At 42.2% G+C, this 24596-nt stretch overlaps 1 protein-coding gene and 1 long non-coding RNA gene across 3 annotated transcripts in view; one reads left to right on the top strand and one right to left on the bottom strand.

Annotated features, from left to right (window-relative positions):
• Window positions 1-10797: 10797 nt before the first annotated feature.
• On the bottom strand, window positions 10798-15465 carry LOC112227646. The gene is made up of 5 exons (XR_002949906.2): window positions 15335-15465; window positions 14765-14917; window positions 12236-12339; window positions 12047-12136; window positions 10798-11650 (listed from the first exon to the last, which is right to left on the bottom strand). It is a non-coding gene; the product is annotated as an uncharacterized LOC112227646 (long non-coding RNA).
• A 2682-nt stretch (window positions 15466-18147) lies between these two features.
• The window catches only part of LOC112227647 (choline-phosphate cytidylyltransferase B), a 16716-nt gene continuing 10267 nt past the window's right edge, over window positions 18148-24596 (top strand). Inside the window, exon 1 of one of the 2 annotated variants that reach the window (XM_042308770.1) lies at window positions 18148-18631. In XM_042308770.1, coding sequence (XP_042164704.1) covers window positions 18542-18631 — 90 coding nt within the window. In that variant the 5' untranslated portion in view covers window positions 18148-18541. The remainder of the gene's footprint in view (window positions 18632-24596) is intronic. The other variant, XM_042308769.1, reaches the window with a different exon arrangement.

The raw sequence follows: 24596 nt of genomic DNA, 5'->3' as shown, positions 1-24596 counted from the left end.
CTATTCTAGTTTATACCATTGGAGTAGGGATTGTATCAACCATAGAACCAGAACCTCCGCTATTTTCAGTGTTCTATTCTAGTTTATACCATTGGAGTAGGGATTGTATCAACCATAGAACCAGAACCTCCGCTATTTTCAGTGTTCTATTCTAGTTTATACCATTGGAGTAGGGATTGTATCAACCATAGAACCAGAACCTCCGCTATTTTCTCAGTGTTCTATTCTAGTTTATACCATTGGAGTAGGGATTGTATCAACCATAGAACCAGAACCTCCACTATTTTCAGTGTTCTATTCTAGTTTATACCATTGGAGTAGGGATTGTATCAACCATAGAACCAGAACCTCCGCTATTTTCAGTGTTCTATTCTAGTTTATACCATTGGAGTAGGGATTGTATCAACCATAGAACCAGAATCTCCGCCAATTCTATAGAAGGGAATAATGCTGTGTACATCAACAATAACTTACAAAGTGGCAGCTCAGCTCTTAAAACAAGTATATAGGAAAGGCCCTTTGGTTAAGGCTGGTCCATCTACTGTCAAATAATGAAGCTATAGACTAACACCAAAACCCCAGGCTCAGGGCTACACGGATACAGAGTTTGGTTTGGTTTGGTTTGGTTTGGATAGACATATTACACCTGGTAACGATACCTGTATCACTCACTCGATCTCACACAGCTGCATCAAACACAAGCCCTGACCTCTATTAGGGAACACAATGTGGCCGTAAGGGGATCACAATAAACATCTCCCCGAGGATCACTGGAACACCACTGAGCTGACGGAGGTTATTTTTAGAAATCATTACATGAACACAGGCATGGTGTACTGTTACAGGTCAACCCCTAACTAAAATGTTAACTTTATGTCACTGTGTGTACTGTCTATTAACAGGGTTCTGCCCAAAGAATGTAAGAGGGTCGCTGCACCACCTTGTACACTGACTGTGCAACTATTTACATAATACAACAATACAAATATGTGTATACAGTACCAGTCAGAAGGTTGGACACACCTACTCATTCAAGGGTTTTTCTTTATTTTTTAGACTATTTTCTACATTGTAGAATAATAATGAAGACATCACAACTATGAAATAACACATATGGAATCATGTAGTAACCAAAAAGGTGTTAAACAAATCAAAATGGATTTTATATTTGAGATTCTTCAAAGTAGACACCCTTTGCCTTGATGACAGCTTTGCACACTCTTGACATTCTCTCAACCAGCATCATGAGGTAGTCACCTGGAATGTATTTCTATTAACAGGTGTGCCTTGTTAAAAGTTCATTTGTGGAATTTATTTCCTTCTTAATGCATTTGAGCCAATCAGTTGTGTTGTGGCAAGGTAGGGGTGGTATACAGAAGATAGCCCTATTTGGCAAAAGACCCAGTCCATATTATGTCAAGAACAGGTCAAATAAGCAAAGAGAAACGACAGTCCATCATTACTTTAAGACATGAAGGTCAGTCAATTTGGAAAATTTCAAGAACATTGAAAGTGCAGTCCTAAAAACCATTAAGCGCTATGATGAAACTGTCTCTCATGAGGACCGCCACAGGAAAGGAAGACCCAGAGTTACCTCTGCTGCAGAGGATAAGTTCATTTGAGTTACCAGCCTCAGAAATTGCAGCCCAAATAAATGCTTCACAGAGTTCAAGTAACAGACACATCGCAACATCAACTGTTCAGAGGGGACTGTGTGAATCAGGCCTTCATGGTCAAATGGATGCAAAGAAACCACTTCTAAAGGACACCAATAAGAAGAAGAGACTTGTTTGGGCCAAGAAATACGAGCAATGGACATTAGACCGGTGGAAATCTGTCCTTTGGTCTGATGAGTCCAAATTTGAACGGATGATCTCCACATGTGTGGTTCCCACCGTGAAGCATGGAGGAGGAGGTGTGATGGTGCTTTGATGGTAACACGGTCAGTGATTAATTTAAAATGAAAGACACACTTAACCAGCATGGCTACCACAGCATTCTGCAGCGATATGCAATCCCACCTGGTTTGCTCTCAGTGGGACTATAATTTGTTTTTCAACAAGACAATGACCCAACACACCTCCAGGTGTAAGGGCTATTTTCCCAAGAAGGAGAGTGATGGTGCTGCATCAGATAACCTATGAGATGGTTTGGTATGAGTTGGAGCGCAGAGTGAAGGAAAAGCAGCCAACAAGTGCTTAGCATATGTGGGAACTCCTTCAAGGCTGTTGGAAAAGCATTCCAGGTGAAGCTGGTTGAGAGAATGCCAAAAGTGTGCGAAGCTGTCATCGAGGCAAAGGGTGGCTACTTTGAATTATCTCAAATATAAAAGATATTTAGATTTGTTTAACACTTTTTTGGTTACTACATGATTCTATATGTCATTTCAGTTTTGACGTCTTCACTATTATTCTACAATGGAGAAAATTGTCATACTAAAGAAAACCCGTTGAATGAGTAGGTGTGTCCAAACATTTGACTGGTACTGTATCTTTATTTATATAATTTAAGGTCTTTTTTTTCTTCTCTAGATTGCAGGAAATGGCGGTTACAGGTGTTATAAAATACAAACATCTGAGGCACTGCCCTCCTCGGGGCCAAACCCCACCGTCAAACTCAGCAGCGCTACCTTGGTCAAATAAATCTGATCAGCTGGATGTCACAGCATTCCCTCCTGTGTCTGGGGCTACAAGAGACAGTACAGATACTGTCACTACCGCTTGTTGTGCGTGTGTTTGTGGTCTTAGAGTGCCCTCTAGTGGTATTTGCCCTACATTTCATAATCCAGACTTCGTCCTCTCTGTCTTTGTCAGACTCACCTCTCGGGTCCTTGTGCAACCTTAAAGAACCTTGGGGGGGGGGTCACGTTTAAGGAGCTCCTTTAGCACCCCGGACTCAGTGACTGCCTGCAGGGAGAAACTTTGTACTGGGGAAGAGGGAGGAGCATCGGGGCGAGTCGCATTAGGAGTGGGAGATGAGGAAATGTTGGACGGGCAAGGAGGCATGGCTGAGTCAAAATAGGAATCCTGACTTAATGAAGTGGTGATTAAAGAGCTCAGCCGTGTGCTCCTGGTCAGTAACAACCACAGATGTTTGTTAGGGGCCTCATATATAGGCCTATACGTATGCATAAACTATGTTGGCGTTTTGAATTAATCACCTTAGAAAGCGTTGTCCATTTCGTTGCTAGGCTTTTATACTCAGTTTCAACCTGTTGTTGAACTCCTTTCCACAACATAAATCCATCACATTGATGTGAGTTTTAAAAACAGGATACTCTTTTGATGATAAATGTTTGATGTGATTTGTAATTGGATTTGAATTGATGTCAGAGTGGCTAGATGAGCAATAGAGCCCTGAGTACCAGGCCATTAGGACCTGATGGAGGGGCAATCGAACCCTGAGTTCCAGGCCATTAGTGACCTGATGGAGGAACAATAGAGCCCTGAGTACCAGGCCATTAGGACCTGATGGAGGGACAATAGAGCCCTGAGTACCAGGCCATTAGGACCTGATGGAGGAACAATAGAGCCCTGAGTACCAGGCCATTAGGACCTGATGGAGGGACAATCGAACCCTGAGTTCCAGGCCATTAGTGACCTGATGGAGGAACAATAGAGCCCTGAGTACCAGGCCATTAGGACCTGATGGAGGGACAATAGAGCCCTGAGTACCAGGCCATTAGGACCTGATGGAGGGACAATAGAGCCCTGAGTACCAGGCCATTAGGACCTGATGGAGGAACAATAGAGCCCTGAGTACCAGGCCATTAGGACCTGATGGAGGGACAATAGAGCCCTGAGTACCAGGCCATTAGTGACCTGATGGAGGGACAATAGAGCCCTGAGTACCAGGTCATTAGGACCTGATGGAGGGACAATAGAGCCCTGAGTACCAGGTCATTAGGACCTGATGGAGGGACAATAGAGCCCTGAGTACCAGGCCATTAGGACCTGATAGAGGGACAATAGTTCCAGGCCATTAGTGACCTGGAGGGAGTACCAGGCCATTAGGACCTGATGGAGGGACAATAGAGCCCTGAGTACCAGGCCATTAGTGACCTGATGGAGGGAACAATAGAGCCCTGAGTACCAGGCCATTAGGACCTGATGGAGGGACAATAGAGCCCTGAGTACCAGGCCATTAGTGACCTGATGGAGGGACAATAGAGCCCTGAGTACCAGGCCATTAGGACCTGATAGAGGAACAATAGAGCACCAAGTTCCAGGCCATTAGTGACCTGATGGAGGGACAATAGAGCCCTGAGTACCAGGCCATTAGTGACCTGACGGTCGTTAGTGAGTTGGAGTGCATAAGAGGAGATTACCGTGGTGGAAAAACTGCCCAAACGTCATACTTGAGTAAAAAGTAAAGATACTTTAATAGAAAATTACTCAAGTGAGTTACCCAGTAAAATACTACTTGAGTAAAAGTCTAAAAGTATTTGATTTTAAATATACTTAAGTATCAACATTAAATGTAATTTCATATTCTTGATATTAAGGAAACCAGACGGCACAATTGTTTTTAGTTTTTATTAAGGACTAGCCAGGGACCATTTTGCTATCCTGCTAAGCATTCGACATTTAACAAGGTACTTTTGACTGTCAGGAAAAATGTATGGAGTAAAAAGTACATTATTTTCTTTCGGAATGTAGTGAAGTAAAAGTAGTCAAAAAAAATCTAAATAGTAAAGTACAGATAACCCAAACAACTACTTAGGTAGTACTTTAAAGTATTTTTACTTAAGTACCTTTACACAACTGCTCAGAAGTCATGTGGAATTTTACAGCGCCTATAACTCAGTCATCGTAACAGACCTAAGTCTGACTCAGTATTACACACACCTCGTTGTGGTGTTCCGGGTTCTGTAGTCTTCAGGCTGAAGGACATGACAGTGAGAGGTGGAGGCGGCAGGTCTTTGACCTCGGTGACCAGGTCCCTATGCAACGCCATCACTTCCACCAACTCACTGGCTGGCTGCTCAGCTCTACAGGGGACAGGAGAGAGGGTTAAGGTGCGTGTTAGTGGTGTGCGTGTGTGGGAGGGGGTGTGAGCATATGTGTGTAGGTGTATGCAGTGCGTGTTTGCGTGAGTGTCTCAGAGAGCGTGTGTAGTCAGAGCGTGTGTGTATGTGAGCTCTTGAAGTCCAGCTAGCAGGGTCCTTTGACCTTCCTGCGAGGATGAAGTGTTTTCGGCTGGAGGTGTTGGTTCCAAACACCTTCGGGTCGGAGGGCAGAGACGGCTAATTCAGCTTGCAGGAGAAATACAATAACAATGGATACGATGGGAGTGTGTGTGTGTTTGTGTGAATAGTCGTCTCTGCCCTCCGAACTGAATGGGGCGACATTCTCCAAGTGTTTGGAACCAACACCTCCAACAGGGAACACTTCCTCCTCGCAGGAAGGTCAAAGGACCCTGCTAGCTGGACATCAAAAGCTCACGTACACACACGCTCTGACTGGGTTGGCGCCCCCCCTTGGGTTGTGCCGTGGCAGAGATCTTTGTGGGCTATACTCGGCCTTATCTCAGGATGGTAAGTTGGTGGTTGAAGGTATCCCTCTAGTGGTGTGGGGGCTGTGCTTTGGCAAAGTGGGTGAGGTTATATCCTGCCTGTTTGGCCCTGTCCGGGGATATCATCGGATGAGGCCACAGTGTCTCCCGACCCCTCCTGTCTCAGCCTCCAGTGTTTATGCTGCAGTAGTTTATGTGTCGGGGGGCTAGGGTCAGTCTGTTATATCTGGGGTACTTCTCCTGTCTTATCCGGTGTCCTGTGTGAATTTATGTATGCTCTCTCTTTCTTTCTCTCTCTCGGAGGACCTGAGCCCTAGGACCATGCCTCAGGACTATCTGGCGTGATGACTCCTTGCTGTCCCCAGTCCACCTGGCCGTGCTGCTGCTCCAATTTCAACTGTTCTGCCTGCGGCTATGGAACCCTGACCTGTTCACCGGACATGCTATCTGTCTCAGACCTGCTGTTTTCAACACTCTGGAGACAGCAGGAGCGGTAGATATACTCTCAATGATGGGCTATGAACAGCCAACTGACATTTACTCCTGAGGTGCTGACTTGTTGCACCCTCTACCACCACTGTGATTATTATTATCTGACCCTGCTGGTCATCTATGAACGTTTGAACATCTTGGCCATGTTCTGATATCCTCTCCACCTGGCACAGCCAGAAGAGGACTGGCCACCCCTCATAGCCTGGTTCCTCTCTTGGTTTCTTCCTAAGTTTTGGCCTTTCTAGGGAGTTTTTCCTAGCCACCATGCTTTTACACCTGACTTGCTTGCTGTTTGGGGTTTTAGGCTGGGTTTCTGCACAGCACTTTGAGATATCAGCTGATGTAAGAAGGGCTATATAATTATTATTATTTTTTTTTTTGTGTGTGTGTGTGTGTGTGTGTGTGTGTGTACTTAAGAGTATCTGACTTCCAAGTATTCTGACTCTGTAGGGACGTCAGCGATCTCAAACGCATATAGTGGCTCGTCCTCTAAAAGTTGCATCATACTGCAGCACAGCTTGCCGGGTGCTGACCAATAATAGTGTGGCATGTTGGAGTGCATGACCTCATAGTATTTTACTGCCATTAATGTTAGCTTCTCAAAGATGCTCTCTGGTGGTCAAACTAAGTTATTGAAATGACATGGAGCTGTAGGCAGGTAGCCTAGTGGTTAGAGAGTTGGGCCAGTAACCGAAAGGTTCATAAATCGACTCCCCAAGATGACAAGGTAAAAATCTGTTGTTCTGCCCCCGAACAAGGCAGTTCCTAGGTCGTCATTGTAAATAAGAATTTGTTCTTAACTGACTTGCAGATTTAAATAAACGTTATATAAATAAAAAAATATATATAAAAGGCCTAAAAGTCCTATTTACTGTAACTATTTTAGCGTAACTTACTTGCTGGCATAAAGACCTACTTCAATATATTGTATATAAATCATTCATTAATTTGTCCATGTCACACAACATACAAGTCATCTATGCCTTTAAAACACACAGTCAGGCATTTTAGTTCTAAAACTAAATAACAAAGGGAGCCTTTAATGATTAAACAGTAAACAGTTAATGAGTAAAACAGCAACATGTCGGCTAAAGTGATTGAATTCAGAAATGCATTTGACTGAACATTTTTTTTTGTAATAGCCTTTAATACAGCACAGCAAAGTTTAGAAACAGACGGATTGGTGAAATTGCTTTCCCCGACATTTTGCGGTTACGTGAGGCTTGGTGACCTCAGAATCAGTAGGATATTTAACAATCACTCAAATAGGCAGATGCAGGAACAGCATGAGGCTGAGTGAATCACTCATTCCGGTTCTTCCTTCAAAATAAGTTATATTACAATGCAGGTTATAGACATTCTTTCTGATTGCATGCTAAAGACAGTCTCTCCTCTTGCTACAGCTAATTTTGTACGAATTAAGTGGATTATAATACATTTATATATTTGCAGGAGTTGATGCATTTTTCATTAGGGCAAATCTGGTCTGTGATATTGAGTTAGAACTGTAAAACTTTAGAGTACTTAAACATCGAATACATTGTAAGTCTGCACTTTAGGCTACACTTTACAATAGGACTCAACTGACTGACCCCGCAGCATCTATCAGTAGTATAAACTGTGACACAAATTGGGGGGATTTTTCACCCCTAGTCGAGCTATTAGACTATCCTTTGGTAAATTAATGGAGGTGTGAATGTTTCAGCCAGTCTCTCTCCTATCTAAAGTCCTGCATCAGGCCACAACAACAAAAAAATCTGGCGGTCGGTCCCGGAGTTGAGAGAGAAGTTGGGCAAATACAACGGCACAATTACACTTGACATGTGGACTGACGATTTTCAAAAAATAGGATACTTGTACCTTACAACCCGTTACATACTGAAGAGTGGATGTTATCCACTACGGAGTGGGACAGGGCAGCTCAAACTGCAGAGAACAGAAGACCAGCTATTGTGAAAGAATACTTGTGGATCGTGTGGATTTCATCTATTGCATGAAGAGACCTAATGTCCACCTGGTCATTGTGTGGTTCCAAAGGATAAAGCCTCACATTCAGATGGATGTGTGGTTTCAGAGAGAAGCCAGCCTGCGACCAGACACGGTGATTAAAGCCTCACGTTCAGATGGAGGGTGTGGTTTCAGAGAGAAGTCAGCTGTTAGCCTGCGACCAGGCACGGTGGTTAAAGCCTCACGTTCAGATGGAGGTGTGGTTTCAGAGAAAAGCCAGCCTGCGACCAGGCACGGTGGTTAAAGCCTCCCCTTCAGATGGAGGTGTGGTTTCAGAGAGAAGCCAGCCTGCGACCAGGCACGGTGGTTAAAGCCTCCCCTTCAGATGGAGGTGTGGTTTTAGAGAGAAGCCAGCCTGCGACCACGGTGGAGCCTCCCCTTCAGATGGAGGTGTGGTTTCAGAGAGAAGCCAGCCTGCGACCAGGCCGGTGGTTAAAGCCTCACATTCTGGTTTCGAGCCAGGACCACGGTGGTTAAAGCCTCCCCTTCAGATGGAGGTGTGGTTTCAGAGAGAAGCCAGCCTGCGACCAGGCACGGTGGTTAAAGCCTCCCCTTCAGATGGAGGTGTGGTTTCAGAGAGAAGCCAGCCTGCGACCAGGCACGGTGGTTAAAGCCTCCCCTTCAGATGGAGGTGTGGTTTTAGAGAGAAGCCAGCCTGCGACCAGGTACGGTGGTTAAAGTCCTATTCCTGCACAGCAATCTGAAGAATTCCAGTGATGAATGGACTGTTTCTGAAGTGAATGTTTTAGTAAATTCGTTGTCTAATATTAGAATTCTCTTTAAAGCGATTTGAGTTGTCAAAATGTGCAACATGGCATTGTGGGGGGTGATTTCATGGCTTCTTTTCGACAAATGCTGAAAAACAGCAGACAAATTAATTAATGCAGGAAAAGAGGAATTCTTCATTAGGTTATAATAATAAATGCCTTCTGAGAATGTTAAAGTCCAACAGTTATGGGAGGGGTTAGAAATGTGGCTGTCAGAAGTATTACAATGTAAATTAACTTTTAATCCATCTGTCTGCATATTTCAAGACATGGAATAAGGGTGCAGTGAGATACGATAGTTCTCGTCAAACGACCTGAAAAAAACATACTTAAAAACTGAAAATCAACCAACGTCAGCCTATTATCCAATGTTGAAAGTGCGTGTGGACGACAGAGAGAAACAAAATGGTGTAGTTTGAGGCCATGTGGCCGGGTGTGACGGGGTGCGAGCAGGTGGGTCTGGACAGCTGTAATGTAGTTTCCCTTTGTATGTGTATGTTCTGTATCGTCTAAAAATATATATTTTTAAAATCGTACAAAAAAAAAAAAAATGTAATAAAGATGACAAGCTTGCGATACGCATCCGATTATTCATTATGAACATCATTTATTTTGTTTACATCCTTCATTGCAAACACAATGTTACAAATAATTTAACACAGATTAACTTGGTCAAAACATGTATTTTTTAAAGAAAACCCAGCGTTATGCTGACAAATAGCCTACTAAACAGGCCAAGCCTAAACATATATATTAAAATTGCCTAAATAAACTAGAATATTTCATAAATAAACAAAGTAGTTCAGCTCACCTTTTTCCCCCTCCCTATCCTCGCTGGACTCTTTCATTCAGTTTCTTCTACACATCAGCAAAGGACTCAGAAATTCACTTTCTAAAGAGGGGTTATCACTCCTTCACACTGTGGTAAATCAAGTCCGTTTGTTATTTAGAACCATTTATGTTTCTTAGAGGGAGAGAAACCAAAAGCCCACCGTGCCAATTTTTCAAAAATCATCAGTCCACATGTCAAGCGTAAATGCACCATTGTATTTTCCCAAGTTCTCTCTCAACTCCGGGACCACCCGCCAGCTTTTTGATAGTGCAACCCTCAATAACAGTCCAGATGAAAAATGATCAGGCCTACTGTACATCTTACTGTTGAACGAAAGTCAAGGTTGGAAATGTTGCTGTTAAAATGCAATACATATGTCTTACTCTGAACTGGAATAAACAGAATGGTCTACATCTGTGTGATGTGACCAACAAGCACGTCTATATTCTGGGCTCTGTTTTAGTACAACAATGAGGTGATGCTCAGCCTTGAAACTGCTTAAGTATGTCAGAGTTGAACACCCTGACTCGCATAGGTATGTGGTGCCAAACTGGACCAGAACATCTACTGCTTTCTCAGTCAGGCAGGAGACCGCTTCCTGCTGTAGACTTTTATCTCCCTCACCAACTTCAAACATCTGCTATCTGAGCAGCTAACCGATCGCTGCAGCTGTACATAGTCTATCGGTAAATAGCCCACCCATTTTTACCTACCTCATCCCCATACTGTTTTTATTTATTTACTTTTCTGCTCTTTTGCACACCAATATCTCTACCTGTACATGACCATCTGATCATTTATCACTCCAGTGTTAATCTGCAAAATTGTAATTATTCGCCTACCTCCTCATGCCTTTTGCACACAATGTATATAGACTCCCTTTTTTTCTACTGTGTTATTGACTTGTTAAATTGTTTGACATTTTAGAGTGGTTAAATTGTTTACTCCATGTGTAACTCTGTGGTCTGTTCACACTGCTATGCTTTATCTTGGCCAGGTCGCAGTTGCAAATGAGAACTTGTTCTCAACTAGCCTACCTGGTTAAATAAAGGTGAAATAAAAAATAAATAAAAACAGAACTGTGTGAGTGTGTTTGCCTCAAATATCATCTTGCTTCAATCAGTTTATTCCAGTTAAGAATACAAATTATTATTGTATTTTAACAGCAACAGTTCCAACCTAGACTAGTTTTCAACAGTAAGATGAACAGTAGGCCTGATCATTTTTCATCTGGACTGTTACTGAGGGTTGCACTATCAGTAGCTAGCTTGCTTTGGTGAATGTTAGCTATTAGCTGTGTACAAGGCCAGAGGATTGTTTGAAAGAGAAACTCACATCTACTATGAGAGTTAGCTAGTATTCCCTTATTTCTGCTTATCATCCATCACCTGTTATAAAATGACAACAATGTCTTGCTAGCTGACTTACTTTTCCACTGTTTCCTGAAGCACTGTTTCCTGAAGCACTGTTTCCTGAAGCACTGTTTCCCGAAGCACTGTTTCCCGAAGCACTGTTTCCCGAAGCACTGTTTCCTGAAGCACTGTTTCCCGAAGCACTGTTTCCCGAAGCACTGTTTCCTGAAGCCCTGTTTCCCGAAGCACTGTTTCCTGAAGCCCTGTTTCCCGAAGCACTGTTTCCTGAAGCCCTGTTTCCTGAAGCACTGTTTCCTGAACCACTGTTTCCTGAAGCATTCTGCCCTGTTCTGAAATAACTCTCTGGGTTTACCATCATGCTGTGGATGTTTGGTCAGGGCGTGTCCTTTTACTCATTTGTTCGTTATGAGAGACTCATCAGTAAGCACTTTCCCCACACAGAACACATTGTGGGCGCTCCTCGTTATAACTTTGTATGAGAAAGAGAGAAACTCTGCAGTTGTATGGCATTTCATGACAATAGAGCTCAGTCAGAACTTGTTGCTAGCATGAGTCCATTTGATGACAGCGGCGAGAGACGGCGAGTGGGAAGTCAGCGGCAGACAGCGCATCATCTTCTGCTGAACCACTGCATTGTGTGTGTCACGGAGTGATCTTCAAGAAAACTGCAGAAAAAAAGATCTGGTAAACCACGAAGCACACGGGCATCTCCCTCTCACACTCGTGCAGCTACCAAACTGAGCAGAGAGCGCAGACGCACTTGGCCAAATCAATTTCAGTAATAAATTAAATCATTATAAATGTACTCTGACGCGTCACGACCCACCATTAACATGTCCGCGACCGAACCATACTTTAAGAAAGGCTGGTCTACGGTAGTGTTGCACGGTATACCGAAACGGTGATACTTTTTCGATAGTAGAACATTTGGTGGTAGAATGTGTGACTCTCGGTACTTCTGTCAAATGTGTCTCACGGATCAAGTCTGGCTGGCTGGCTGGCTGACTGTGTGTGTGTCTGATAAGCAGAAAGGGTGGTGGAGGTGTTTTACACTAACTCACCATCATCAACGATCCAGTCACCGTTCTGCCTCTCTCGCCATCCGAGAGTTCCTCGTCCACCTCTTCATACACACTGGTCAAATCCGCCACCTAGACACAACACACACACATCAAAACAAGGCTATAACACACACTAGACAACTTGTTCACTAAACACACAGATTAAAAGGGGCGAAACTGTTAACACACCTGTCGGAACAGGGCTTGGGCAACGAACACACACACACGCGACTATCACCTCGTATTTGACCTTCTCTCCCTTGGCTCTGTTGAGCTGCCAGACCAGTCATCCCCTGAAAGCACATTCAGGGCAGGCAAGTGACTACCTGTTTTTAGCAACGCGGGTGTATTTACATACACTAGTGTTACTTCCTATTGTATTGGGTTGCACAAGAACAGTCTGTGGGAAGCCAGAAGTTAAATAAAATGAAAATACATTTTAAAATCCGTTGGTCATTATGACGGGGGAATTTGAGATAATATCTAAAGTAACATATTATACTGAACAGAAATATAAACACAACATGTAAAGTGTTGGTTCCGTGTTTCAGCTGAAATAAAAGATCCCAGAAATGTTCCATACACACAAAAACCTTCGCTCTCCAACTTTGTGCAGAAATCTGTTTACATCCCTGTTAGTGAGCATTTCTACTTTGCCAAGATAATCCATCCACCTGACAGGTATGGCATAACAAGAAGTTGATTAAACAGCCTGATCATTACACAGGTGCACCTTGTGCTGGGAGCATTTCCCCCCCACACACCTTTATTTAACCAGGTAGACAAGTTAAGAACAAGTTCTCATTTGGCCAAGATAAAGCAAAGCAGTTCGACACATACAACAACACAGAGTTACACATGGAGTAAAACAAACATACAGTCAATAATACAGTAGAAAAATAAGTCGATGTGAGCAAATGAGGTGAGATAAGGGAGGTAAAGGCAAAAAAAAAGGTCATGGTGGCGAAGTAAATACAATATAGCAAGTATAACACTGGAATGGTAGATTTGCAGTGGAAGAATGTGCAAAGTAGAAATAATGGGGTGCAAAGGAGCTAAATAAATAAATAAATAAATAAATACAGTAGGGGGAGAGGTAGTTGTTTAGGCTAAATTATAGATGGGCTATGTACAGGTGCAGTAATCTGTGAGCTTCTCTGACAGCTGGTGCTTAAAGCTAGTGAGGGGGATAAGTGTTTCCAGTTTCAGAGATTTTTGTAGTTTGTTCCAGTCATTGGCAGCAGAGAACTGGAAGGAGAGGCGGCCAAAGGAAGAATTGGCTTTGGGAGTGACCAGACAGATATACCTGTTGGAGCACGTGCTACAGGTGGGTGCTGCTATGGTGACCAGCGAGCTGAGATAAGGGGGGACTTTACCTGAAGGGTCTTGTAGATGACCTGGAGCCAGTGGGTTTGGCGACAAGTTTTTTTATTTCACCTTTATTTAACCAGGTAGGCTAGTTGAGAACAAGTTCTCATTTGCAACTGCGACCTGGCCAAGATAAAGCATAGCAGTGTGAACAGACCACAGAGTTACACATGGAGTAAACAATTAACAAGTCAATAACAGAAGAAAAAAAGAGAGGGCCAGCCAACGAGAGCGTACAGGTTGCAGTGGTGGGTAGTATATGGGGCTTTGGTGACAAGAGATGGCACTGTGATAGACTGAATCCAATTTATTGAGTAGGGTATGGCCACTCTAAAATGTGCAGTTTTGTCAAACAACACAATGCCACAGATGTCTCAAGTTGAGGGAGCGTGCAATTGGCATGCTGACTGCAGGAATGTTCACCAGAGCTGTTGCAATAATTTAATGTTAATTTCTCTACCATAAGCCACCACCAATATCATTTTTGAGAAAATGGCAATACATCCAACCGGCCTTACAACCGCAGCCATGTGTAACCACCAGCCCAGGACCTCCACATCAGACTTCTTCACCTGCAGGATCGTCTGAGACCAGACACTCGGACAGCTGATGAAACCGAGGAGTATTTCTGTCCATAATAAAGCCCTTTTGTGGGGAAAAACAAATTCTAATTGTCTGGGCCTGGATCCCAAGTGGGTGGGCCTGGATCCCAAGTGGGTGGGCCTGGATCCCAAGTGGGTGGGCCTGGATCCCAAGTGGGTGGGCCTATGCCCTCCCAGACCTACACCCGTGCCCAGTCATGTGAAATCCAGATTAGGGCCTAATGAATTTATTTCAATTAACTGATTTCCTAATATGAACTGTAAAATTGTTGCGTTTATATTTTTGTTCAGTATATTAAGAGACTTTCCAAACATGGATCTGTTGTAAAGCAGAGGAAGTTTGGAAAGTCTGTTTAATAATATATTTCTTTAGATATTGTCTCAAATTCACCCTGTCATAATGACCAACCGTCATGTCCACTGACACAGTAAATTGAAAAGGAACTTAGAGGCTCCAAGATAGCAGCTTGAACGCCCGCTACCGACAGAGCTCTGCATACCAACTTTTGAAAGATAGTTCAAAATAATACACGTTTCACTAATACTTTGCTTGCTAAAAACACCAGGTTATTGATGATTTAACATTACATTTTCCAAAATGTCAGCGCGCTGACAGAAAGAGAAATCTTATGGCTACCTACTCAGCTAGCAATGCTCAGGCATCATCCAATGTTGTTACATAGGAGGCAAATGCTTTGATTGACAACTGCCACAACTATACTGGTCTGACAGACTCTATGACACTTACCGTGTCAGACGAGGATTTTCCTTCTTTGCCTTTAACCTTTAAAGCAAACCTCCAGCTTCCAAGAAAGGCATGTTTGGAACTGGGCCCAGATGCCACTGCCAATAATGATGTTATCGCCACTCTTTCCAGGCTCATCAATGCCAGGTGCGATGCCTTAAGAGAAAATGGTTGGCGACAACTCAATGAAAATCGAGGGCTTAAAAAAAAAAGTTAAAATGGAACTTCTGACTTCCTGTTTCGTTGTAACCCAATTACAATAGGAGCTAATGTATGTAAACACACCCGCATTGCTAAATTTCGCTAGCGACAGACCACTTTCTAAAATGTCATCATCACAGAGTTGCTAGCCAGCTAACTGTGGGTAATTATTCATATTACGATCATTCAGTGTAAATGTAACTAAATCTAGTAATTTTGGAAAAGCTAGCTAACGTTAACTGGCTCATAGTTTCTTTGTTGTTAGTGAGAGCTATTGTAACGCTTGCTGGCTAAGCCGTATTTGCATGTTCCCTCTTGTCTAGCTCGCTAACATGCTTGTTTGTTTAATAGTAACTTTCCGTTCAGACTCACTTCTATGTGTTAGAAGCCGGAGCCATTGCTATTTATTGACAACCTTCATCTCTCTCTTGGTACACAGCTCAACACAACAGAAGTTTCCGCGCCAAATATTCTCTTCCCGTTGAAAGTCGTTTCCAGGAAATGACGCAGCATGAAAGCAGCCAATCGCTGGTGTTTTCGAAGCTTGTTGCCCAGAGAGGAAGAGGCAAAGCGAGAGGATTTACTCCGCTCGAAATATGTCCACCAAAATAAAACCACTCATTGAACAGTTGTATATGGAGGATAATGAGAGAGTGTAAAATTTGGTCAACAAAAAAAATCTAATTGCTACATGATGTTGATTTGATCGAATAGAAGTTCCGTAATGGTTAGGTTGTTAAGAATGCACTGATATAAGTGGACTCACCTGGCATTTTGGCAATTAGAAACAATAGGACTTTAAATCGGAGTTCTGCCTGTTGTTCACACGCATATCTGCCCTCTCATTAGTTAGGAGTGATCCCATTTTGTCTCGCCTCTCCCGTCTGGCTTCCATCTTTGAGGACATGTATTTCCATTGTTTGAGCGGTCTCTTTTCAATACATAATCTTTGGCTTGGCGCTTGGTATAACAATGTGTGTGGTCCAATGTCCGCTTGATGGCAATGTTGTTTCATCGTCGATGTAGGCTAGTACGGTAGGCCAACACTGTAGGTTACAACCGGGATAACCTTGAATTCAATTTACAATATATTCCTCACTTTATTAGTCTGGGGTCTGGACTGTAAGGAATGTTGGTGATGGTGACATTGTTAAAACACTGTATATATATATAATATGACATTTGTAATGTCTTTACTGTTTTGAAACTTCTGTATGTGTAATGTTTACTGTTAATTTTTGTTGTTTTTCACTTTATATATTCACTTTGTATGTTGTCTACCTCACTTGCTTTGGCAATGTTAACACATGTTTCCCATGCCAATAAAGCCCTTGAATTGAATTGAGTTAAAGTTTGTTTATTGCTTGCTTGTTTCATCATCAAGAACACCCGTGCTCTCGGCCACATGATGCCAATACACACACCATCTCTCTCTCTCTCTCTCTCTCTCTCTCTCTCTCTCTCTCTCTCTCTCTCTCTCTCTCTCTCAATTAAATTCAAGGGGCTTTATTGGCATGGGAAACATATGTTAACATTGCCAAAGCAAGTGAGGTAGATAATATACAAATGTGAAATAAACAGTAAAAATTAAGAGTAAACATTACACATATAGAAGTTTCAAAATAATAAAGACATTACAAATGTAATATTATGTATATATACAGTGTTGTCTCTCTCTCTTTGTCTCTCTCTATATATATATCACTCATTCTCACACACACAGTCCAACCTTTGTCCATGACCCGTATCTCCCACCTCTCTTTTGACAAGTGAGGGAACATTTCTCTGAAGAGAGGCAAGGACTATTTACAGATGCTTTGACAGCAGAAAGTGTCGCCTTTTTATCGCAATGAAGCTTGTTTCCATGGTGACCCTGGCGGGACTCTGTGCGCGCACAAAAGAATCCCCTGTCCCAGATTTGGAGGATAAAAGCGCGCTCGGGCTTGTGGGCCACGCAGGCGCATATTGGCACGGTGGTTCTACAATGCGTTCAAACATCAGTCCTACAACAGATCCATTGTAGCCCATGCAAGTGCAGGTCTCTACTATTCAGCTTTGTTCTTGTTTTTGGATTATTGAAGGAATTAACACAGACAACGGTTGTCAACGTGTGATAGGCCTAGGCATATTCTGTAGAACAGAGTCATCTGAGCTTTAGAAAATAATACCCTATAGCCAGTGGTGTAAAGTACTTGAGTAAAAAATACTTTAAAGTACTACTTAAGTCGTTTTTTGGAGTATCTGTATTTTACTTTACTATTTATATTTTTGACAACTTTTACTTTTACTTCACTACATTCCTAATGAAAATAATGTACTTTTTACTCCATACATATTGCCTGACACCCAAAAGTACTCGTTACATTTTGAATGCTTAGAATGACAGGAAAATTACCAATTCACCACCTATTAAGACGACATCCCTGGTCATTCCTACTGCCTCTGATCTGGAGGACTCATAAACACAGAACATCCCTGGTCATCCCTACTGCCTCTGGGTCTGGAGGACTCACTAAACAGAGAACATCCCTGGTCATCCCTACTGCCTCTGGTCTGGCAGACTCACTAAACAATATGTCTGAGTGTTGGAGTGTGCTGTTAAAAGCTGTGGTATATCAGACCATATACCACAGTATGACAAAACCAGTATTTTTACTGCTCTTATTATGTTAGTAACCTTTTCATAATAACAATAAGGCACCTCGCGGGTTTACGGTATATGGCCAATATACCATTGCTACGGGCTGTATCCAGGCATTGCGTTGTGCTTTAGGACAGCCCTTGGCCATGGTATATTGGCCATATACCACACCCCCTCGAAGCCTTATTGCTTAAGTATATTTGAGCAATTACATTTACTTGTGATACTTAAGTATATTTAAAACCAAATACTTTTAGACTTTCACTCAAGTAGTATTTTACTGGTTGACTTTCACTTTTACTTGAGTAATCCTCTATGAAGGTATATTTACTTTAACTCAAGTATGACAATTGGGTACTTTTTCCACCACTGCCGATAGCACACTATCTGCTATAAAACATCAACTTTATGTACACAGTGTTGTGCCTTCAGTGTTACGCAATGAATTATTGAACTAGGTTCATGTAGGCTAGACTGAGAGGCAACGTATGATCAGAGAGCCGATGTGTGACGTGTCTGGAGATTTAGGGCGTGAGTTTATTTGTTTTAAAGATATTCAGGGCATGCTAATTTTGTCTCAAGATACCATGTGTGGCCACAACTTTAGTAACCTGGACACATAGCTATCTACTCGTTAATTTAACCCACTTGGCCACAGAACAAGATCCACTAATTGGACAAGCCTGTAGTTGGTGAACCATGTGCCCGCTGTCCCCCGGTGTGGCCGGTCACTCATGTGTGTTTGCTCATGCATGTCGGACACAGGCCGGCGGTTTTTAAAAACGAACGTGCACGCCTCACTCGGCTACACTCGCGCGCAGAGTGTCTGAGTGCCCGTGCCTCGGTGCCTGTTGGTGACGGTTGGAACGAGGGAAGGGAAAAGCCAGGACCGTTTTTTATACAGTCAACGTTTGACGGACAAATACGCGTCTCTAATCATGGTGGGGCGGACAAGCAATGAAACGCAAGATTACGCAGGTGCTTCTGGTGCACCCTGTGCGTTCGGACGCAGGAGAGGAGCAGGCACCGTAAGTCAGCCAACCAACAATAGTATACTTGTAACCTCTACCTGTACTATGGCCTCAGCCAAGATATCTGGACCTTTATGGCACAGGACACAGTGGAATTGGGCTATCCTTTAATTGTGGTTGCTGGTTCAAGCCTTTAGATGTCAGTCATGTAAAAAATTAAGTAGACCTATCAAGTAGGCCTACTTTTTCCCAGATTACTTTTGTGGCTGTAGTCTCTGGCTGTAGTAAGGTAGTGGCTGTAGTCTCTGGCTGTAGTAAGGTAGTGGCTGTAGTCTCTGGCTGTAGTAAGGTAGTGGCTGTAGTCTCTGGCTGTAGTAAGGTAGTGGCTGTAGTCTCTGGCTGTAGTAAGGTAGTGGCTGTAGAAAGGTAGTGGCTGTGGCTGTCGTCTCTGACTGTAGTCTCTGACTATACCCACACTGTGGCTGTAGTCTCTGACTCTCTGACTATGCAACAGTGTCCTTTATGTTCTTGTAGAGGTATTTAAAGAAAGACAGATGTAGAGTCAGAGAGAATCTTATATAAAGTGGTTAAAATCGATACAAAAAATGAAGCGAGAGAATGGTCCAGGGGAGAGAGAAGTAAAGATAGAGAGAGGAGAGAGAAGTAAAGATAGAGAGAGGAGAGAGAAGTAAAGATGGAGAGAGAGGTAAAGATGGAGAGAGGAGAGAGAAGTAAAGATGGAGAGAGGAGAGAGAAGTAAAGATGGAGAGAGAGGTAAAGATGGAGAGAGGAGAGAGAGGTAAAGATAGAGAGAGGAGAGAGAAGTAAAGATGGAGAGAGAGGTAAAGATGGAGAGAGGAGAGAGAGGTAAAGATGGAGAGAGAAGTAAAGATAGAGAGGGGAGAGAGAAGTAAAGATAGAGAGAGGAGAGAGAAGTAAAGATAGAGAGAGGAGAGAGAAGTAAAGATAGAGAGAGGAGAGAGAAGTAAAGATAGAGAGAGGAGAGAGAAGTAAAGATAGAGAGAGGAGAGAGAAGTAAAGATAGAGAGAGGAGAGAGAAGTAAAGATAGAGAGAGGAGAGAGAAGTAAAGATAGAGAGAGGAGAGAGAAGTAAAGATAGAGAGAGAGGTAAAGATGGAGAGAGAGGTAAAGATGGAGAGAGGAGAGAGAAGTAAAGATAGAGAGAGGAGAGAGAAGTAAAGATGGAGAGAGAGGTAAAGATGGAGAGAGAGGTAAAGATTGAGAGAGAGGTAAATATAGAAAGATGGAAAGAGAGGAGAGAAGTAAAGATGGAGAGAGAGGTAAAGATGGAGAGAGGAGAGAGAAGTAAAGATGGAGAGAGAGGTAAAGATGGAGAGAGGAGAGAGAAGTAAAGATGGAGAGAGAGGTAAAGATGGAGAGAGAGGTAAAGATGGAGAGAGAGGTAAAGATGGAGAGAGAGGTAAAGATTGAGAGAGAGGTAAATATAGAAAGATGGAAAGAGAGGAGAGAAGTAAAGATGGAGAGAGAGGTAAAGATAGAGAGAGGAGAGAGAAGTAAAGATGGAGAGAGAGGTAAAGATGGAGAGAGAGGTAAAGATGGAGAGAGAGGTAAAGATGGAGAGAGAAGTAAAGATAGAGAGAGAAGTAAAGATGGAGAGAGAAGTAAAGATAGAGAGAGGAGAGAGAAGTAAAGATGGAGAGAGAAGTAAAGATAGAGAGAGGAGAGAGAAGTAAAGATAGAGAGAGAGGTAAAGATGGAGAGAGAGGTAAAGATGGAGAGAGAGGTAAAGATGGAGAGAGAAGTAAAGATAGAAAGATGGAAAGAGAGGAGAGAAGTAAAGATGGAGAGAGAAGTAAAGATGGAGAGAGGAGAGAGAAGTAAAGATGGAGAGAGAGGTAAAGATGGAGAGAGAGGTAAAGATGGAGAGAGAGGTAAAGATTGAGAGAGAGGTAAATATAGAAAGATGGAAAGAGAGGAGAGAAGTAAAGATGGAGAGAGAGGTAAAGATGGAGAGAGAGGTAAATATAGAAAGATGGAAAGAGAGGAGAGAAGTAAAGATGGAAAGAGAGGAGAGAAGTAAAGATGGAGAGAGAAGTAAAGATGGAGAGAGAGGTAAAGATGGAGAGAGAAGTAAAGATGGAGAGAGAAGTAAAGATGGAGAGAGAGGTAAATATAGAAAGATGGAAAGAGAGGAGAGAAGTAAAGATGGAAAGAGAAGTAAAGATGGAGAGAGAAGTAAAGATGGAGAGAGAGGTAAATATAGAAAGATGGAAAGAGAGGAGAGAAGTAAAGATGGAAAGAGAGGAGAGAAGTAAAGATGGAAAGAGAGGAGAGAAGTAAAGATGGAAAGAGAGGAGAGAAGTAAAGATGGAAAGAGAAGTAAAGATGGAGAGAGAGGTAAAGATGGAGAGAGAGGTAAATATAGAAAGATGGAAAGAGAGGAGAGAAGTAAAGATGGAAAGAGAGGAGAGAGAGGTAAAGATGGAGAGAGAAGTAAAGATGGAGAGAGAGGTAAATATAGAAAGATGGAAAGAGAGGAGAGAAGTAAAGATGGAGAGAGAAGTAAATATAGAAAGATGGAAAGAGAGGAGAGAAGTAAAGATGGAGAGAGAAGTAAAGATGGAGAGAAGTAAAGATGGAGAGAGAAGTAAAGATGGAGAGAGAGGTAAATATAGAAAGATGGAAAGAGAGGAGAGAAGTAAAGATGGAGAGAGAAGTAAATATAGAAAGATGGAAAGAGAGGTAAAGATGGAGAGAGAAGTAACGAAGGAGATACATGTAAATATACAGGGCATTCGGAAAGTATTCAGACCCCTTCCCCCACATTTTGTTACATTACAGCCTTATTCTAAAATGGATTAAATAAAATAAATCCTCAACAATCTACACACAATACCCCATAATGACAAAGCAAAAAACAGGTTTTTAGACATTTTTGCAAATGTATTAAAAATAAAAAACAGAAATACCTTATTTACATAAGTATTCAGACCTTTTGCTATGAGACTCTAAATTGAGCTCAGGTGAATTGTGTTTCCATTGATCATCCTTGAGATGTTTTTATAACTTGATTGGAGTCCACCTGTGGTAAATTCAATTGATTGGACATGATTTGGAAAGGCGCACACCTGTCTATATAAGGTCCCACAGTTGACAGTGCATGTCAGAGCAAAAACTAAGCCAAGAATTGTCTGTAGAGCTCTGAGACAGGATTGTGTTGAGGCACAGATCTGGGGAAGGGTACCAAAACAATTCTGCAGCATTGATGGTCCCCAAGAACACAGTGGCCTACATCATTCTTAAATGGAGGAAGTTTGGAACCACCAAGACTCTTCCTAGAGCTGGCCGCCTGGCCAAACTGAGCAATCGTGGGAGAAGGACCTTGGTCATAGAGGTGACCAAGAACCTGACAGAGCTCCAGAGTTTCTCTGTGGAGATGGGAGAACCTTCCAGAAGGACAACCATCTCTGCAGCACTCTACCAATCAGGCCTTTGTGGTAGCGTCGCAAGACGGAAGCCACTCCTCAGTAAGAGGCACATGACATCTCGCTTGGAGTTTTCCAAAAGCACCTAAAGGACTGTCAGACCACAAAAAACAAGATTATCTTTTCTTATGAAACCAAGATTGAACTCTTTGGCCTGAATGTTAAGCGTCAAGTCTGGAGGAAACCTGGCACCATCCCTACGGCGAAGAATGGTGGTGGCAGCATATTGTTGTGGGGATGTTTTTCAGCCTCAGGGACTGGGAGACTCGTCAGGATTGGGGGAAAGATCAACGGAGCAAAGTACAGAGAGATCCTTGATGAAAACCTGCTCCAGAGCACTCAGGACCTCAGACTGGGGCGATGGTTCACCTTCCAACACGACAACGACCCTAAGCACTCAGTCAAGACAATGCAGGAGTGGCTTCAAGACAAGTCTCTGAATGTCCTTGAGTTGCCCAGCCAGAGCCTGGACTTGAACCTGATCGAACATCTCTGAAGAGACCTGAAAATAACTGTACAGCAATGCTCTCCATCCAACCTGATAGAGTTTGAGAGGATCTACAGAGAAGAATGGGATAAACTACCCAAATACAGGTTTGCCAAGCTTGTAGCGTCATAACCAAGAAGACTCAAGGCTCTACTCACTGCCGAAGGTGCTTCAACCAAGTAAAGGGTCTGAATACTTATGTAAATGTGATATTTCAGTTCTTTATTTTTAATACATTTGCTAAAAATTCTAAAAACCTGTTTTTGCATTGTCATTATGGGGCATTGTGTGTAGATTGTTGAGGGGGGAAAACAATGTTATCCACTTTAGACTAAGGCTGTAATGTAACAAAACGAGGATAATATGGTCTGAATACTTTCTGAATGCACTGGAGAGAGAAGTAAAGATTGAGAGAGGGAAAATAAATGTAAAGATTGAGAGAGGGAAAGGAAATGTAAAGATTGAGAGAGGGAAAATAAATGTAAAGATTGAGAGAGGGAAAGAAATGTAAAGATTGAGAGAGGGGAAAGAAATGTAAAGATTGAGAGAGGGAAAATAAATGTAAAGATTGAAAGATTGAGAGAGGGGAAGAAATGTAAAGATTGAAAGATTGAGAGAGTGGAAGAAAATGTAATGATTGAGAGAGGGGAAAGAAATGTAAAGATTGAGAGAGGGGAAAGAAATGTAAAGATTGAGAGAGGGAAAATAAATGTAAAGATTGAAAGATTGAGAGAGGGGAAGAAATGTAAAGATTGAAAGATTGAGAGAGTGGAAGAAAATGTAATGATTGAGAGAGGGGAAAGAAATGTAAAGATTGAGAGAGAGGAAGAAAATCTAAAGATTGAGAGAGGGGAAAAAAATGTAAAGATTGAAAGATTGAGAGAGTGGAAGAAAATGTCAAGATTGAGAGAGGGGAAGAAAATGTAATGATTGAGAGAGGGGAAGAAAATGTAAAGATTGAGAGAGGGGAAAGAAATGTAAAGATTGAGAGAGGGGAAGAAAATGTAAAGATTGAGAGAGGGGAAGAAAATGTAATGATTGAGAGAGGGGAAAGAAATGTAAAGATTGAGAGAGGGGAAAGAAATGTAAAGATTGAGAGAGGGGAAGAAAATGTAAAGATTGAGAGAGGGGAAGAAAATGTAATGATTGAGAGAGGGGAAAGAAATGTAAAGATTGAGAGAGTGGAAGAAAATGTAAAGATTGAGAGAGGGGAAAGAAATGTAAAGATTGAGAGAGGGGAAGAAATGTAAAGATTGAGAGAGGGACAAGAAATGTAAAGATTGAGAGAGGGGAAGAAAATGTAAAGATTGAGAGAGGGGAAGAAAATGTAATGATTGAGAGAGGGGAAAGAAATGTAAAGATTGAGAGAGGGGAAGAAATGTAAAGATTGAGAGAGGGAAAAGAAATGTAAAGATTGAAAGATTGAGAGAGGGGAAGAAAATGTAATGATTGAGAGAGGGGAAAGAAATGTAAAGATTGAGAGAGGGGAAGAAATGTAAAGATTGAGAGAGGGGAAGAAAATGTAAAGATTGAGAGAGGGGAAGAAATGTAAAGATTGAGAGAGGGAAAAGAAATGTAAAGATTGAAAGATTGAGAGAGGGGAAGAAAATGTAATGATTGAGAGAGGGGAAAGAAATGTAAAGATTGAGAGAGTGGAAGAAAATGTAAAGATTGAGAGAGGAAGAAAATGTAAAGATTGAGAGAGGGGAAATAAATGTAAAGATTGAGAGAGGGGAAGAAAATGTAAAGATTGAGAGAGGGGAAAGAAATGTAAAGATTGAGAGAGGGGAAGAAAATGTAAAGATTGAGAGAGGGGAAGAAAATGTAAGATTGGGAGAGGGGAAGAAATGTAAAGATTGAAAGAGAGGGAAAAAAAATGTAAAGATTGAGAGAGGGGAAAGAAATGTAAAGATTGAAAGATTGAGAGAGTGGAAGAAAATGTAATGATTGAGAGAGGGGAAAGAAATGTAAAGATTGAGAGAGGGGAAGAAAATGTAAAGATTGAGAGAGGGGAAGAAAATGTAATGATTGGGAGAGGGGAAAGAAATGTAAAGATTGAGAGAGGGAA

This window comes from Oncorhynchus tshawytscha, linkage group LG29 (assembly GCF_018296145.1).
Source record: "Oncorhynchus tshawytscha isolate Ot180627B linkage group LG29, Otsh_v2.0, whole genome shotgun sequence".
In the NCBI taxonomy this organism is placed as follows: Eukaryota; Metazoa; Chordata; class Actinopteri; order Salmoniformes; family Salmonidae; genus Oncorhynchus; species Oncorhynchus tshawytscha.
This window is presented reverse-complemented; position numbering and strand designations above follow the sequence as displayed.